Genomic DNA, 19,070 nt, shown 5'->3' with positions numbered 1-19,070 from the left:
GCACACTGGCTGGGAAGGAAAGGCTGAGGCGGCCCGAGGCCGCTCAGACCGTGCATACGCGTCTGGGACGAAGGACTATTAGCGAGCTACTGGACCATTTCCGAGCCAATATTTTGACGAAAAAACAGGACTATTTCCGAAATGGACGACTTTCAGGCCGGACGATTATTGAGGGACCACTGTATTTTCGTATAGTATTTATGGTTGTATTCTTGTTTTCTTGGTCTCATTTGATAGAATGGAAAACATATTGTAGAAATAGAGGTGATTTTGATTGGTTTTACTATAAGAAGAACTTGGAAATGGAGCTCAAAGTAGGGGAAATGTTTGATTTTTGCCGATGTTCAAAAGTAAACAAATCGTGTCATTGTCCAATAAATGTCCAACAAGCCATTCTAATATGCAGTCATGAATGGGTTGACATTATTTGTACAATTATTACAGTATTGCAGTAGTCTGCATAACAGTAAATCTTCTATTTTTTGTCTGAATAAAAATTCAAAATAGAAAGCAAGAGTAATATCAGAGGGACTTGGAGATGTGACTGATGAGCAAAGAACATGTTATTTTAGAGCCAGGAATGTTTGCATTGTTCATTCTGGGCCTTATTTTGAAATTGTCATATTTTTTAATTTTCGTGAAATTGGCCAAATTGCAAATTTCTGACCACGTTATTGGGTAGTTGAATCAGTAAATGGGCAGTTTCTTGTACTCAGTCGATAGAAAAAATGGAATTCTAAAGAAATCACCATGAGTTTGGTCGACTGGAACAATGGAATTAGCTGAAAATAGGGCTCAAAGTGGGCGAAAGCGCCGATTTGTAAATATCGCCAAGTTCGCTAACTTCGCGAGAGTGTAATTCCATCAGTTTTCCATCAAATTTCGTTTTTTTTTTTTTGGTGTCCTTACAATCGGGAAAAGATTCTCTATCATTTCATGAGAATTTTTTTTTTTTTGAAATTTTGCAACACCAGGAGACACCTCAGGATTGGGTGTTGCGACAGCCAAGGGGTTAATAGAAAGAAACCACCAAGGGTGGTACTGCCATCCTGCCAGCTAAGTATGAAATAGAAACCTGTAATTGTTTTACACAGTGGTAGGATTTCTGGTGTCTTTTGTCTCATAAATGCATACGATGATTGGTACACTTAATTCATACTCCACATGCATTTGTGCATGTACAGTGGTCCCTCGCTTTTCGTAGTTCTCGGCAATCGTAAATTTCACCAATCATGGGTATTTTCGTATAAACATGGACTCGCTTTTCATAGGTTGACTCGCGAATAGTAGTTCGTCCGGGACGCGTACGCACAGTGAGCCGGGGAGGCCTTCCTACCCAGCCAGTCTGGCATTGTTTACCAGTGAGTGAAGGTCCCCTCAAGTGCTCCTACGAAATATTTCATAATATTCCACTCATTTTAGTGCTTGCAAGTACTAAATAAGCTACCATGGCTCCAAAGAAAGCTCCTAGTGCCAAGCCTGTGGTAAAGAAGGTGAGAAATATGTACAGTGACAAAGTCTTGGGCCATTTTAGGGAAGTGTTAAAGAGACGCCAGAAAGAGAGCTCTCTCCACAGTTACTTTGCGAGACAGGACTAGAGTGACTCTCAAGGTGGTCCTAGTGGCATTAAGAAACAGAGAAGATAAGCAATTGGTACCTGAGGTGTTGCTGGAAGGGGATTCCCCTTCCAAACTGTAAACAATCCACTCTCTCTCCTCCTCCAGTCTCCCATACACTAAGAAGAATCTCCAATAAAGGTAAGTGTTATGCTGTTAATGTTTCATTCATCATTTCCCATTGTATTGTTTATGTACTACATGTATATTTCATGTAAAAAATTATTTTATTTTAATACTTCTGGGTGTCAGGAACGGATTAATTGTATTTACATTATTAGGTAGTAGGTTGGTAGACAGCAACCACCCAGGGAGGTACTACCGTCCTGCCAAGTGAGTGTAGAATGAAAGCCTGTAATTGTTTTACATGATGGTAGGATTGCTGATGTCTTTTGTCTGTCTCATAAATATGCAAGATTACAGGTATGTCTTACTACTTCTACTTACACTTAGGTCACACTACACATACATGTACACATTTATTTATACACACTCATCTGAATTTTCTTAGATTTTATCTTAATAGTTCTTGGTCTTATTACTTTTCCTTTTATATCCATAGGGAAGTGGAATAAGAATCTTTCCTCCGTAAGCCATGCGTGTTGTAAAAGTCAACTAAAATGCCGGGAACAATGGGCTAGTAACCCCTTTTCCTGTAAAGATTACTAAAAAGAATAAGAAGAAGAAAATTGTCAAAGTGGGAAGTCTGAATGTGCATGGATGTTGTGCAAATGATAAGAAAGAGATTATTGTGGATGTTATGAATGAGAAGAAGCTGGATGTCTTGGCTTTAAGTGAAACAAAGCTGAAGGGGGTGGGAGAGTTTCAATGGAGAGGAATAAATGGGATTAGGTCAGGGGTTTCAAATAGAGTTAGAGCTAAAGAAGGAGTAGCAATAATGTTGAAGGATAAGCTATGGCAGGAAAAGAAGGACTATAAATGTATTAATTCAAGGATTATGTGGAGTAAAATAAAGATTGGATGTGAAAAGTGGGTTATAATAAGCGTGTATGCACCAGGAGAAGAGAGAAGTGTAGAGGAGAGAGAGAGATTTTGGGAAATGTTGAGTGAATGCGTGGGGAGTTTTGAATCAAGTGTGAGAGTAATGGTGGTTGGGGATTTCAATGCTAAAGTGCGTAAAAATGTTATGGAGGGAGTAGTAGGTAAATTTGCGGTGCCAGGGGTAAATGTAAATGGGGAGCCTTTAATTGAGCTATGTGTAGAAAGAGATTTGGTAATAAGTAATACATATTTTATGAAAAAGAGGATAAATAAATATACAAGGTATGATGTAGCACGTAATGAAAGTAGTTTATTAGATTATGTATTGGTGGATAAAAGGTTGATGGGTAGGCTCCAGGATGTACATGTTTATAGAGGGGCAACTGATATATCGGATCATTATTTAGTTGTAGCTACAGTTAGAGTAAGAGGTAGATGGGAAAAGAGGAAGGTAGAAACAACAAGTAAGAGGGAGGTGAAAGTGTATAAACTAAGGGAGGAGGAAGTTTGGGTGAGATATAAGCGACTATTGGCAGAAAGGTGGGCTAGTGCAAAGATGAGTAGTGGGGGGGTTGAAGAGGGTTGGAATAGTTTTAAAAATGCAGTATTAGAATGTGGGGCAGAAGTTTGTGGTTATAGGAGGTTGGGGGCAGGTGGAAAGAGGAGTGATTGGTGGAATGATGAAGTAAAGGGTGTGATAAAAGGGAAAAAGGTAGCTTATGAGAGGTTTTTACAAAGCAGAAGTGTTATAAGAAGAGCAGAGTATATGGAGAGTAAAAGAAAGATAAGAGAGTGGTGAGAGAGTGCAAAAGGAGAGCAGATGATAGAGTGGGAGAGGCACTGTCAAGAAATTTTAATGAAAATAAGAAAAAATTTTGGAGTGAGTTAAACAAGTTAAGAAAGCCTAGGGAAAGTATGGATTTGGCAGTTAAAAACAGAGTAGGGGAGTTAGCAGATGGGGAGATGGAGGTATTAGGTAGATGGCGAGAATATTTTGAGGAACTTTTAAATGTTAAGGAAGAAAGAGAGGCAGTAATTTCATGCACTGGTCAGGGAGGTATACCATCTTTTAGGAGTGAAGAAGAGCAGAATGTAAGTGTGGGGGAGGTACGTGAGGAATTACGTAGAATGAAAGGGGGTAAAGCAGCTGGAACTGATGGGATCATCACAGAAATGTTAAAAGCAGGGGGGGATATAGTGTTGGAGTGGTTGGTACTTTTGTTTAATAAATGTATGAAAGAGGGGAAGGTACCTAGGGATTGGCGGAGAGCATGTATAATCCCTTTATATAAAGGGAAAGGGGACAAAAGAGACTGTAAAAATTATAGAGGAATAAGTTTACTGAGTATACCAGGAAAAGTGTACGGTAGGGTTATAATTGAAAGAATTAGAGGTAAGACAGAATGTAGGATTGCGGATGAGCAAGGAGGTTTCAGAGTGGGTAGGGGATGTGTAGATCAAGTGTTTACATTGAAGCATATATGTGAACAGTATTTAGATAAAGGTAGGGAAGCTTTTATTGCATTTATGGATTTAGAAAAAGCATATGATAGAGTGGATAGAGGAGCAATGTGGCAGATGTTGCAAGTATATGGAATAGGTGGTAAGTTATTAAATGCTGTAATGAGTTTTTATGAGGATAGTGAGGCTCAGGTTAGGGTGTGTAGAAGAGAGGGAGATTACTTCCCGGTAAAAGTAGGTCTTAGACAGGGATGTGTAATGTCACCATGGTTGTTTAATATATTTATAGATAGGGTTGTAAAGGAAGTAAATGCTAGGGTGTTTGGGAGAGGGGTGGGATTAAATTTTGGGGAATCAAATTCAAAATGGGAATTGACACAGTTACTTTTTGCTAATGATACTGTGCTTATGGGAGATTCTAAAGAAAAATTGCAAAGGTTAGTGGATGAGTTTGGGAATGTGTGTAAAGGTAGAAAGTTGAAAGTTAACATAGAAAAGAGTAAGGTGATGAGGGTATCAAATGATTTAGATAAAGAAAAATTGGATAACGAATTGGGGAGGAGGAGTATGGAAGAAGTGAATGTTTTCAGATACAGTGGACCCCCGCATAACGATATTAATCCGTTCCTGAGAGCTCATTGTTCTGCGAAATTATCGTCATGCGAATGAATTTTCCCCATAAGAAATAAAGGAAATCAAATTAATCCTTGCAAGACACCCCAAAGTATGAAAAAAATTTTTTTTACCACATGAAATATTAATTTTAATACACACAAACTGAAAAAGGCATGCACAGTTACATGACACTTACCTTTATTGAAGATCTGGTGATGATTGATGGGATGGGAGGAGGAGAGAGTCTTAGTGTTTAGAAGGGGAATCCCCTTCCATTAAGACTTGGTGTCAAGTCCTTTTCTGGGGTTACTTCCCTTCTTCTTTTAATGCCACTAGGACCAGCTTCAGAGTCACTGGACTTCTGTCACACAACATATCTGTCCATAGTGGCCTGTACCTCTCGTTCCTTTATGACTTCCCTAAAGTGTTTCACAACAGTGTCAGTGTAATAGTCACCAGCACGGCTTGCAATAGCTGTGTTAAGGTGATTGTCATTAAAAAAGGTTTGCACTTTAAGCCACATTCCACACATTTCCTTAATCTTTGAAGTAGGCAACTTCTTCAATTTCTCTCTCCCCTCCTCCGAACCAGTTTCCTCAGGTCTGGCCTCTTGCTGTTGAAGTTGATCTAGCAGCTCATCAGTGGTTAGTTCTTCATTGTCCTCCTCCACCAACTCTTCCACATCATCCCCACTAACCTCCAACCCCAAGGACTTTCCCAATGCCACAATGGATTCCTCAACTGGCATACTCCTCTCAGGGTTAGCCTGAAACCCTTCAAAATCCCTTTGGTCTACACATTCTGGCCACAGTTTCTTCCAAGCAGAGTTCAAGGTCCTCTTAGTCACTCCCTCCCAAGCCTTACCTATAATGTTTACACAATTGAGGATATTAAAGTGATCTCTCCAAAACTCTCTTAGTCAATTGAGTTTCTGAGGTCACTACAAAGCACCTTTCAAACAGCTTTTGTGTACAGTTTTTTGAAGTTTGCAATAACCTGCTGGTCCATGGGCTGCAGGAGAGGAGTGGTATTAGGAGGCAAAAACTTGACCTTAATGAAGCTCATGTCCCCATAAAGTCGCTCTGCCACGTCTGTAGGATGACCAGGGGCATTGTCTAACACTAGGAGGCACTTAAGGTCTAATTTCTTTTCAGTTAGGTAATCTTTCACATTGGGGGCAAATGCATGGTGTACCCAGTCATAGAAAAAGTCCCTAGTGACCCATGCCTTACTGTTTGCCCTCCACAGCACACACAACTTAGCCTTGAGGATATTCTTTTGCCTGAACGCTCTGGGAGTTTCTGAGTGATACACTAATACAGGCTTCACTTTGCAATCACCACTAGCATTGGCACACATGAGAAGAGTAAGCCTGTCTTTCATAGGCTTATGTCTTGGGAGTACCTTTTCCTCCTGAGTAATGTAGGTCCTGCTTGGCATTTTCTTCCAAAACAGGCCTATTTCATCACAATTAAACACTTGTTCAGGTTTCAGTCCTTCACTGTCTATGTACTCCTTGAATTCCTGCACATATTTTTCAGCTGGTTTGTGGTCCGAACTGGCAGCCTCACCATGCCTTATCACACTATGTATGCCAGTACGCTTCTTAAATCTCTCAGACCAACCTTTGCTGGCCTTAAATTCACTCACATCATCACTAGTTGCAGGCATTTTTTTAATTAAATCCTCATGCAACTTCCTAGCCTTTTCACTTATGATCACTTGAGAGATGCTATCTCCTGCTATCTGTTTTTCATTTATCCATACCAATAAGAGTCTCTCAACATCTTCCATCACTTGCGATCTCTGTTTCAAAAACACAGTTGAACCTTTGGCAAGAACAGCTTCCTTGATTGCCGTTTTGTTGCCCACAATAGTAGCGATGGTTGATTGGGGTTTATTATACAACCTGGCCAGCTCGGAGACACGCACTTCACTTTCATACTTAGCAATGATCTCTTTCTTCATCTCTATAGTAATTCTATAGTTGGCACTAGAAGCTTTCTTGGGGCCCATGGTCACTTATTTTGCAAATAAAATCACCAAAAACACTGTAATAATACGAAATGTTCCGATTGTATGCTTGGATGTTACCGCGGAGGCTGGTTGGTAAACAATGCCACCGGCGGAACATGTGAGGCTGGCTCAGGCCGCACATTAGACGCGTCTCGGACGAACAGCGTTGAGCGGGTTTTTTAGCGGTATGCGAGGCAAAATCTTAGCGATAAAATGTATCGGTATGCGGATTTAACGTTATGTAATGCCAACGGTATGTGGGGGTCCACTGTACTTGGGAGTTGACGTGTCGGCGGATGGATTTATGAAGGATGAGGTTAGTCATAGAATTGATGAGGGAAAAAAGGTGAGTGGTGCGTTGAGGTATATGTGGAGTCAAAAAATGTTATCTATGGAGGCAAAGAAGGAAATGTATGAAAGTATAGTATTACCAACACTCTTATATGGGTGTGAAGCTTGGGTGGTAAATGCAGCAGCGAGGAAACGGTTGGAGGCAGTGGAGATGTCCTGTTTAAGGGCAATGTGTGGTGTAAATATTATGCAGAAAATTCGGAGTGTGGAAATTAGGAAAAGGTGTGGAGTTAATAAAAGTATTAGTCAGAGGGCAGAAGAGGGGTTGTTGAGGTGGTTTGGTCATTTAGAGAGAATGGATCAAAGTAGAATGACATGGAAAGCATATAAATCTATAGGGGAAGGAAGGCGGGGTAGGGGTCGTCCTCGAAAGGGTTGGAGAGAGGGGGTAAAGGAGATTTTGTGGGCTAGGGGCTTGGACTTCCAGCAAGCGTGCGTGAGCGTGTTAGATAGGAGTGAATGGAGACGAATGGTACTTGGGACCTGACGATCTGTTGGAGTGTGAGCAGGGTAATATTTAGTGAAGGGATTCAGGGAAACCGGTTTTTTTCATATAGTCGGACTTGAGTCCTGGAAATGGGAAGTACAATGCCTGCACTTTAAAGGAGGGGTTTGGGATATTGGCAGTTTGGAGGGATATGTTGTGTATCTTTATATGTGTATGCTTCTAAACTGTTGTATTCTGAGCACCTCTGCAAAAACAGTGATAATGTGTGAGTGTGGTGAAAGTGTTGAATGATGAAAGTATTTTCTTTTTGGGGATTTTCTTTCTTTTTTGGGTCACCCTGCCTTGGTGGGAGATGGCTGACTTGTTGAAAAAAAAAAACATCATTTCTTATGGGGAAAATTGATTCGCAAATCGTAAATTTCGTTTATAGTAGCTCCAGGAACGGATTAATTACGAAAAACGAGGGACGACTGTACATGTGTACACACGCTCATCTGAGCTTCCTTCTAATTAATAGCTCTTGTTTTATACCGTTTTCTTTTATCTCCATGGAGAAGTGGAGAGGAATGCTTCCTAAGTAAGCAATGTGTCTTAAAAGATGACTAAAATGCTGGGAACAAGGTTCTAGTAATTGTTCCTACTGTGTACATTAACTTGAAAAGGGATAATTTAGAGCTTGTATATGTGAATGTGTATGGGTGTTGTATGGATGTGAAGAAAGAATTCATTGTGAAAGTTATGAATGAAAAGAAACGTCATGTCATAGCTCGAAGCAAAACTTAAGTGATTTCAAAATGTATCATTGCTGAACTCTTCATTTTAGGTGTCCGCACGGCATCAACATTTTTTCACTTCTGCCTGTCGTCATTATTAATCCATATGTATTTGTTTATTAATTGAGAGTTGACATGCTCCTGCCTTGTGTTGAGGAATTACATGTGTGCAACTCCTGGGTATCTTTATTTGAAATAGATACCCAGATTTTGCATATGTAATTCCTCATCTTGTCAATATTGTATTCCATTTTTGCAATAATACATCCTTGTGTTCATATGAAACTAGAGTAAGTTATTAAAATCACAATGTTAGTACTATAATCTTCACTTACGCAGAGTACGTATATGGCAGTAACTTCAAGAGATGCTCAGTGTGTCACCCTTATGTATAGAAAATAATATTTACCACTTACCTAAATGCACTCTGTACACTAACTCGGATTTTTTTTTTATCTTTATCCCTTGTAGGTCGGAGCACGAACGTCACTCGCCAAACTGCCCATTTGTGAAGGGGGAATACACCAATAATGTTCCGCTGTCTGTCACATATGCCACAAGTCCTGCCCTGACGCACAGTGAACGCACTGAAGAGGTGGCATTTTTAAGCCACACTAATAGTCATCAGTTCATTGCTTCTGCAACTAAACATGGCAGTATTGTAGTGTGGAATACAGCTAAGCAGTTAAAGGTAAGTTTTTAAAGTATCTACTACTAATGACCAAAATGTGAAGGAGCCAGAGAAAATATTTAGTGTGCATTATAATATATTATCAGAAGTGATACATAAAAAAAGTATAGAGCAGGTTCTAGTATAGAATGTTTTACACTGTAAAGGTTCCTTCTGAGTTATTAAAGCAAAAAATATGAGAAGTATTAAACTATTTTTTTTAATTCGTTTGTGTATAAGGAATTGGCAGCACATCTTATCCTCAGCCTTCTCAACTAGAAGTACACTTTGAACACTTCAGTGATAGCCGGTTGGTTGAAACAATAACTTGGTTGAATGTGGTGACTTTCTCTTTGCTAGCTCATCACTAGAATCCTTGCACATATTTTTTTTATATTTAAGAAAATCCAGTGGGCTTTATACTCTGGAAATTTTCAGAGCAATCTTTAACTAGTACAGGAGATAAGGTTCTGGGCTACTGCCGTAAAGTGAAACAGCCATTTTTTTTTTTACTTTCAGTTGCATATAAAAGCCTGATAACATATTTACACTTTCATATATTAAGTGAGCAATAGAGCTAGGCCTAAAAAAATTCATATACAGTACACACATTACTTACCTTAAAATATTTTTGTCCTTAGCTTATAGTGAGTGGTGAATATATTTACTGGAGGAAGTTTGAATAAATGAAGAATGAGTATACTGTAATTGAAAACCGGTGCATTAGCGTAGTGCCGTAAAACGAAGTACTGTAAAGTGGAGCCCTCCTGTATGCAATAATATGGCTATGAGAATCAGTCTCAAACATACCTAAGTATTTGTTGCTAACCTAACCTACATGCACAGTGAGTTGATTTGTAATGAACTTTGCTTATGGTAATTTAATTTCTGTTCTGTACCTGTGAATTGAGAAATTTGTTTCTTTGAAGTGTTTTAGCTGAAATGAAATGTAAAAGCTTTTCAGATTCAGAGTTTATTTCCACATGATACATTATTTATACAGAAATGGGTGACACTTGATAATACACAAATAACCCGCACATAAAAGAGAGAAGCTTACGACGACGTTTCGGTCCGACTTGGACCATTGACAAAGTGACTTTGTCAATGGTCCAAGTCGGACCGAAACGTCGTCGTAAGCTTCTCTCTTTTATGTGCGGGTTATTTGTGTATTGTTCCAGTCACGGTATTGTGCCTTTTTGTTATTTATTTATTTTTAGACACTTGATAATTCATGTGGCAAGCCAGTGGTTATGCATAGAATTTTGGGCAAGCTTAATCCTAACTTTAGATTACAAGGACAATAAATATTACGTATATGTATTTAAGGACATAGCATGTTTACAGATAAGATTAAATCAGTGAGTATAATTGCCTTGTTAAAAATATATATTTTCTATTTCAGAAAGAAGTTAATTTTTCAATAGATCCCTCTGACTCTACAATATTAGATAAGCATTTTTCGGACACGATAGGATATACGGATATGCCTCTGCAGCCACCAGCCCCCTGTGAGGCATGGGCATGGGGAGAAGAGGAACAAAACGGTTCAACAAATAGTGAAAATGATACCAATCATGCTGGACCGTATTCGGAGTCTGATACTCAAGCTGGGCTCTCTGTAGAAACTGACGCCTTGAGCATCCAGTCACCAGGACCATCGACACCACCTGTTCCTTCAGTCTCACCCCCTCCTCAACCTCCCCCTCCCCCTCCTCCCCCACCCCCTCCTCCGCCTACATCGCAAGTCGTAGAGCTGCCCCTTGATGATATAGCTGTTGGTAAGTTTCATTATCCTAGGTTGTAGGTTGGTAGACAGCAACTGCCCAGGGAGGTACTACTGTCCTGTCAAGTGAGTGTAAAACAGAAACCTGCAATTGTCTTACATGATACAAGGTTTCAGGTATGTCTTGCTACTTCTACTTATACTTAGGTCACACTACACATACATATACATTCATATATATACACACCCCTCTGGGTTTTCTTCTGTTTTCATTCTAGTTCCTGCTCTTGTTTATTTCATCTTATCTCCTTGGGGAAATGGAACAGAATTCTTCCTCCGTAAGCCATGCGTATCGTAAGAGGTGACTAACATGCTGGGAGCAAGGGGCTAGTAACCCCTTCTGTATACATTACTAAAGTTATGAAGAGAAACATTTATTTTTCTTTTGGGCCACCCTGTCTCGGTGGGATACAGCTGGTTTATTGAAAGAAGTTTCGTTATTTGTGCATATGTAGAAATACACAGAAATACAGCAGGTGTATGTGAACATGTTAGATAGGAGTGAGTGGAGACAAATGGTTTTTTAGGACTTGACAAGGTTGTTGGAGTGTGAGCAGAGTGATGATTTATGAAGGGATTCAGGGAAACTGTTTAGCCAGACTTGAGTCCTGGATGTGGGAAGTACAGTGCCAGGGGTTTGGGATATTTGCTGTTTAGTGACATCCAAACTGTCGTATCAGTGCCTCTGGCAAGACAGTAGTGTGAATGATGGTGAAAGTGTTTCTTTTTGGGTCACCCTACCTTGGTGGGAGACTGCCAGTATATTAAAAAAATCTTTCAACACACTCTTTCAACAACTCTTACGACACATAGCTTATGGAGGAAGAATTCTGTTCCACTTCCCCATGGAGAATAAAAAAAAATATACATATATAGAAATAATTTGTTCTGGGGAGGGGGGAAGGTGGTTACTGCTCACAGGAACTTAACAGGTTACTATGATGGGTGCTGGACCCAGGCATGACTTTGGGGTGGTGTTGGTCATTGTGGTTTAAACAGTGAAGTTTTTACATGGCTTAACTGTGGCAGTACCATCAGTAATCATATTAACAAATGTTATGCTTTGTGACTAAAGGAGGGGAAGAGTGGGAGAGGAGAAAAAGTCAGGGTTAAAGAGAGGAAAGGAGGAAGGGGTAGAGAGGTAAGAGGGAGAGAAAGGTAGGGAGGAAAGGAAGGAGGGGGGGTATGAAGCAAGTAAGGGAAGGAGGGGGGAAGGAAGCGAGTAAGGGAAGGAGGGGGTTAAGGAAGCAATTAAGGGAAAAGGAGGGATATAGGGGAAAGCAGCAGGAGGAGATTAATGAGAAAGAGGCTGTTAGATACAGTCACAGGTTAACAAGTTTAATGTATGTGCTTCAATCCAGACAGGCTTGTGGGAAGTGTTGATGGGCCTGCTTTATAATTTAATTTTGGATGTAACTGTGTTCTCAATGAATTTTAAATGCAGTGTAGCTCTTTTTGTACATAACCCTATGGTTTGTATCTTAGATGTTGAGTATCTATGGGTTATGGGAAGCTGTATAGTCCTTGTGGCTTAGCGCTTCTTTTTTGATTATAATCATAATATGGGTTATGGGGTGTATGAAGGTACAGTCTTGAAAGTTACTCTGACTGTAGTGGGATATTGGGCATAGGGGCAACAATAAATTTGTTTTTTTCAACAAACCGGCCATATCCCACCAAGGCAGGGTGGCCCAAAAAGAAAAATGAAAGTTTCTCTTAACAATAAATACTTTTATGTATATTGTGGAAAATATGTTAATGGAGCAGAAACTTGTTCATTTCCATCATGTGAATCTGTATGTATTTTTATGTACTGAAGAAGGTACAAAAGAAATACAGATGATGATTATACAGTAGTACTTACTTTAAGGATGCATTACAAGAATTTGCATTGACCTTATGTCATTGTAATTTTTTTTAGTAATATTGTATCAGGAAATTAGATGACAATATTTAGTACTGTAATATGACTTGTATTTCAACAATTTTAATGGATATGTTTTTTTCCCTCAGATGAGTTGTTTGCGCCCCCTCGACCATCCCACGACGTGAGAGTTTCCTCTTTGTGTATTTTAGCAGATCCAAATGAAGTGTCCCAAAGACTAAAGGGGGCAACTGTGAATCTGTTGTCCTCTGTTCGATCTTGTTTAGTGGTTGGGGTAGGATTGAGGCGTTACGAACTTTTTGGCACATCCAGTGGAGATCGTCAGGAAACTTGTGATGTGGGACTGGTTCAGGTGCTAAATAATGTGAATCAAGCTACCCAAAGAGAAGCCGAGAGTTTAGACATAATGAAATTAGACTCGTCTAGGAGAGGATCCATGACAGAAGAGGAAAATGACATGGACTGTATTGCTATGGAGTCTGAGTCTGCATCATTAAGTGATCCTGCAGTTGTGTCTACCTCGGCATCTGCTGGTCAGCAGAACTTCGTACCGTATTTATTAGTGTATGACCTCAATGTGAATGCTCCACAGCCAATGAGCAGCAATAAAGTGGTTACTAAATCAGTCACCCAGGGACCCTATAAAAAATCTACCGTTAAAGTTGGGACGTTTGGGCAGACGAACATAATTACTCACCCAAAGACTAAACACCTGTGGTCGGATCCACCATTGCTATTGCATAATGATATTGAAATGTTTTTTCCTCCACCTAATATGTTTGTGAAAAATAAGGGAAGTTCCCAAGTGGGATCAGTCTCAGCATCTAAGTCAAAAGTCAAAGATAATCAGGTTATGCCTGAGCCTCAACCAAAGAATGGTATAAAAAAGGAGCCCAAGTGCATCCAGTGCATTCCTCTGCCGCATAAGTTAAACAGTGTGAAGCTGCGTTTAACAGTCAACCAGATAGTACCTACAAGTTGTGGCGAGTATGTTGTTGTCACACTGAGCCGAAGTGATGGTTCAGCAAGCAGCAGCTGCTCGGCGAGTGTGCCTGCAGACTCTAGTGATGGTGCGGTGGGAGGGACGAGGGAAGTATTTGGCGCTGTTATTGTGTACCGAGTATGTCAGGGCAGCGAGGTGGTTGTGTTACAGGAAGAACCTGTCAACACTAAACTTCTCACATCGTATGAATTTGTGCCCAAGAAACTGCTGCTTCTACCACCTGAGGTTTGTAGTGTGTTGTTCACCATTTACCTTATACTTTGTCATTGTAATAATGTTGATAGAATTACCGGCAATATGTAAAGTAAAAGGACACAAGTGCAACTAATGTGACATTTTATTGTGGCAAAGTTTCGCTCTCCAGGAGCTTTGTCAAGCCGATACAAACAATATATGGACACAGAGGGTATATAAAGGCTCAGAGTGAGGTGCAATACTAGTGAGGTACCATTTCGATGTTCATTAGTGGTAGTAGTAGTAGTAGTAGTGACAAAAGTTGTAGTAGTAGTAGTAATACAATATGGTAGAGCGTAATACAATATGGTAGATGAGTAAATGTGTTCATTGAACACATTTACGCATGTAGGAACGATAGCTTGAACAACGCCTGTGTACAACACCGAAACTCCACCAGTCATCTCATGAAATTCAGTGACGCCCAATTAGTGATCAAAGAAACTAATTTCCGCAGACGCAAGTGCCTCGAATCAGCACTGATCGCTGTTTCAAATACAATTAAACAAAACAACGGCAGCTTCACCATCTCTGAAGTCTTAGCGAGAATCCTCCTGAAAAGAGTAAACCCTGCCATCACATAGCCTCTCCTGTTATACTACACAAAGCACATTACAGAGAGTGAACACTGAAACAAGCTGCCTCTTTCCAGTCTATATTTGTCTAACCTATTTTTATGTGACCCAAGTAATAGCTTTTATATCCTTTTACTCATGTACGAATTAATTGCTCTACCATATTGTATTACTACTACTACTACTACTACAACTTTTGTCACTACTACTACTACTACTATCACCACTAATGAACATCAAAATGGTACCTCACTTAATTGCACCTAACTCTGAGCCTTTGTATACCCTCTGTGTCCATATATTGTTTGTATCGGCTTGACAAAGCTCCTGGAGAGCGAAACGTTGCCACAATAAAATGTCACATTAGTTGCACTTGTGTCCTTTTACTTTACTTTATCATTCATATATTTTATAAATGCTATTGCACTTACTTTAGCAGGGTAGATTTTATTCCTTATTAACATTGAGGCTACTCTCAATACTTGCTTACATGCATTATGCCAAGTGCCTATCTCATTAGCTCCTCTTTTTTTTTTTTTTTATCACCAGGGTCACTCTCAATGTATTCCTGACACATCTGCCATTCATGGTGCTCTCATCCCTGCCTTTGAAAGCATTTATTTCTAAGAATAATCACCTTTATTGCTATCAACTTGCTTAGATTTGAATATACAGTACTAATAATTTTATCTCTGACAATCATTTTGGTGGTTTTCCATATTCAAGAGGATTACCTCTGAAAAGCAGAGTCCTTGCTCACTAGCTCACAACCACACTCCTTTCAGAAAAAAAAAGGCACAATATTGTGACTCGAACAGTACACAAATAACTCGCACATGAGACTGAAACACTCCTTTTGTCTCCCTCTTAATGCCATCTACCTGATGTTGATCTTTCAAGCATTTGTGTATTTTCTGACCTCCCTCTGCTTTATTTCTCTGATATTTCTAAAACTCACAACCTGGTGTTCCTCTGCATCCCATTATCTCTTTTAGATTAGTGGTTCCCAACCTGGGGGTCATGCACCCCCAGGGAGGGTGGGAGATTGCATTTCAGGGGGTGCCACAAAAGATTCCTGATGAAAAGCACAATTCCTCTTATTTTACCAAAAACTTTTATAATTGCTTAATTTATATTTGCATTTTATGCAAATGTGATGTTACTCTTGTATGGGTGTAACATAAATCAAACATTTACTTGGGGTGTGGGGCATAGAAAAGGTTGGGAACCTTTGTTCTAGAGGATCTCTCGTCCTCTTTCCTCCTTGTGGGTCACAGCTGTCAGTTTTTTCGTTTTTATTTTTTTTTCTCATGCTCACCTCAGATACTTAACACTTCATCGAACTTGTACAGCCCGTGATACTTCTAACATGCTAAGCCATGATGTTGAATCTCTTTACTAATGTTCTTGTTGATGATGATGCACATTTCCTCATCATTAAGGCCAGTGAATGGCCACTTCATCTCCTTATACTTACTAAAGCCTTTCTTGATCTTATCTTTTCTTTGTGCAGATTCTATTTTTTTTTCTTAAGAAATCATTTTTATTCTCAAAATTGTTATTTTTACAATTGAGTTTGCATGTATCTCCTGTTCTTTTTGACTTCTATATGGAGTATTTCAAAACTGTACTGCTGCTGAGTGAACATAAAGAATCTCTGGCCAATGTTTACATATGTGCACTTACTATTGTGTTATCAAATTAAAGATTATAATATGCTTTCAACAGTTTAGTGACAATGACTGTGGAATAAATGGGATAGCAGCGTGCATCACCATGGATGGAACCTTACGACTGTTGTCACTTTCAACCTTGGAATTCTTTCATCACATTGTGCCGCCTTCAGGCCGTCAGTTCAACAATGTGGTCTACTGTAACAGTAAGTCAATAATAGCCTTTTCTTCACTATAATGGTGTGAAACAATAATCAATCCTCCCAATTTCTCCAATCTGACCAATGTAAAGACATTTTAGTTTTAGAAATACAGTGGACCCCCGCATAACGCTATTAATCCGTTCCTGAGAGCTCAATGTTATGCGAAATTATCGTTATGCGAATTAATTTTCCCCATAAGAAATAATGGAAATCAAATTAATCCGTGCAAGACACCCAAAAGTATGAAAAAAAAAATTTTTTTACCACATGAAATATTAATTTTAATACACACAAACTTAAGAAAACATGCACAGTTACATGACACTTACCTTTATTGAAGATGTGGTGGTGATTGATGGGATGGGAGGAGGGGAGACTGGATGGTTTTAGTGTTTAGAAGGGGAATCCCCTTCCATTAGGACTTGAGGTGTCAAGTCCTTTTCCGGGGTTGCTTCCCTTCTTCTTTTAATGCCACTAGGACCAGCTTCAGAGTCGCTGGACTTCTGTCGCACAACATATCTGTTCATAGTGGCCTGTACCTCTCATTCCTTTATGACTTTCCTAAAGTGTTTCACAACAGTGTCAGTGTAATAGTCACCAGCACGGCTTGCAATAGCTGTCTGAGGGTGATTTTCATCCATGAAGGTTTGCACTTTAAGCCACATTGCACAGATTTCCTTAATCTTTGAAGTAGGCAACTTCTTCAAAATTTCTCTCTCCCCTCCTCCGAAGCAGTTTCCTCAGGTGTGGCCTCTTGCTGTTGAAGTTGATCTAGCAGCTCATCAGTGGTTAGTTCTTTATTGTCCTTCTCCACCAACTCTTCCACATCCTCCCCACTAACCTCCAACCCCAAGGACTTTCCCAATGCCACAATGGATTCCTCAACTGGCATACTCCTCTCAGGGTTAGCCTGAAACCCTTCAAAATCCCTTTGGTCTACACATTCTGGCCACAGTTTCTTCCAAGCAGAGTTCAAGGTCCTCTTAGTCACTTCCTCCCAAGCCTTACCTACAAGGTTTACACAATTAAGGATATTAAAGTGATCTCTCCAAAACTCTCTTAGAGTCAATTGAGTTTGAGGTCACTACAAAGCACCTTTCAAACAGAGCTTTTGTGTACAGTTTTTTGAAGTTTGCAATAACCTGCTGGTCCATGGGCTGCAGGAGAGGAGTGGTATTAGGAGGCAAAAACTTCACCTTAATGAAGCTTATGTCCCCACAAAGTTGCTCTGCCAAGTCTGTAGGATGACCAGGGGCATTGTCTAACACCAGGAGGCACTTAAGGTCTAATTTCTTTTCAGTTAGGTAATTTTTCACAGTGGGGGCAAATGCATGGTGTAACCAGTCATAGAAAAGTCCCTAGTGACCCATGCCTTATTGTTTGCCCTCCACAGCACACACAAATTATCCTTGAGGATATTCTTTTGCCTGAACGCTCTGGGAGTTTCAGAGTGATACACTAATAAAGGCTTCACTTTGCAATCACCACTAGCATTGGCACACATGAGAAGAGTAAGCCTGTCTTTCATAGGCTTATGTCCTGGGAGTGCCTTTTCCTCCTGAGTAATGTAGGTCCTGCTTGGCATTTTCTTCCAAAACAGGCCTGTTTTGTCACAATTAAACACTTGTTCAGATTTCAGTCCTTCACTGTCTCTGTACTCCTGGAATTCTTGAACATATTTTTCAGCTGCTTTTTGGTCCGAACTTGCAGCCTCACCATGCCTTATCACACTATGTATGCCACTACGCCTCTTAAATCTCTCAAACCAACCTTTGCTGGCCTTAAATTCACTCGCATCACCACTAGTTGCAGGCATTTTTCTAATTAAATCCTCGTGCAACTTCCTAGTCTTTTCACTTCTGATTGCTTGAGAGATGCTATCGCCTGCTATCTGTTTTCCGTTTATCCACACCAATAACAGTCTCTCAACATCTTCTATTACTTGCGATCTCTGTTTCGAAAGCACAGTTAAACCTTTGGCAAGAACAGCTTCCTTTATTGCCGTTCTCTTGGACACAATAGTAGCGATGGTTGATTGGGGTTTACTATACAACCTGGCCAGCTCGGAGACACGCACTCCACTTTCGTACTTAGCAATGATCTCTTTCTTCATCTCCATAGTAATTCTCACCCTTATTCCTGTAGGGTTGGCACTAGAAGCTTTCTTGGGGCCCATGGTCGCTTATTTTTCAGGTGAAATCACTATAAAAAGGCTGTAATAATATGAAATGTTCCGATTGTATGCTTGAATGTTACCGCGGAGGCTGGCTTGTAAACAATGCCACTGGCAGAACAAGTGAGGCTGGCTCAGGCCGCATGGACGCGTCTCGGACGAATCGCCTTGAGCAAATTTTTTAGCGCTATGCGAGGCAAAATTTTAGCGATGAAATGTATCGCTATGTGGATTTAACGCTATGCGATGCCAACGTTATGCGGGGATCCACTGTATATTTGTTTCCTGAAATTTCGTAATGAACGAATGTAACTTGGTTGGAAATCATGGTTCTAGTTTTTTGTTTTAACACATCAGCTGGTTCCCACCGATGTAGGTGCTGATATCACAGCTTTAGAATTATTGGTGCAGTTAGTTGAGGTGCCAGGCTAGTAATTCTAGGACCTACAAACTCCAGGTTTGAACCCTGTCACTCCATTTGAAGTGTCAGTATTTATTCAAGGAAAAAGTATTTTTATCAATTTGTCATTACTGATCCTGCTAGGTAGTTTCTAGCCTTGTTTTGACTTGATTCTTGCCTGTAATT

At 40.0% G+C, this 19,070-nt stretch overlaps 1 protein-coding gene across 8 annotated transcripts in view; it reads left to right on the top strand.

Annotated features, from left to right (window-relative positions):
• The window catches only part of Bruce (BIR repeat containing ubiquitin-conjugating enzyme), a 231,818-nt gene that overhangs the window by 26,638 nt on the left and 186,110 nt on the right, over positions 1 to 19,070 (top strand). For all 8 annotated transcript variants that reach the window (XM_070101002.1, XM_070101006.1, XM_070101005.1 and 5 more), the window contains exons 6-9: positions 8,754 to 8,973; positions 10,358 to 10,733; positions 12,752 to 13,851; positions 16,164 to 16,314. In XM_070101002.1, coding sequence (XP_069957103.1) covers positions 8,754 to 8,973; positions 10,358 to 10,733; positions 12,752 to 13,851; positions 16,164 to 16,314 — 1,847 coding nt within the window. The remainder of the gene's footprint in view (positions 1 to 8,753; positions 8,974 to 10,357; positions 10,734 to 12,751; positions 13,852 to 16,163; positions 16,315 to 19,070) is intronic.

Source organism: Cherax quadricarinatus, chromosome 75 (genome assembly GCF_038502225.1).
Source record: "Cherax quadricarinatus isolate ZL_2023a chromosome 75, ASM3850222v1, whole genome shotgun sequence".
Taxonomy (NCBI): Eukaryota; Metazoa; Arthropoda; class Malacostraca; order Decapoda; family Parastacidae; genus Cherax; species Cherax quadricarinatus.
This window is presented reverse-complemented; position numbering and strand designations above follow the sequence as displayed.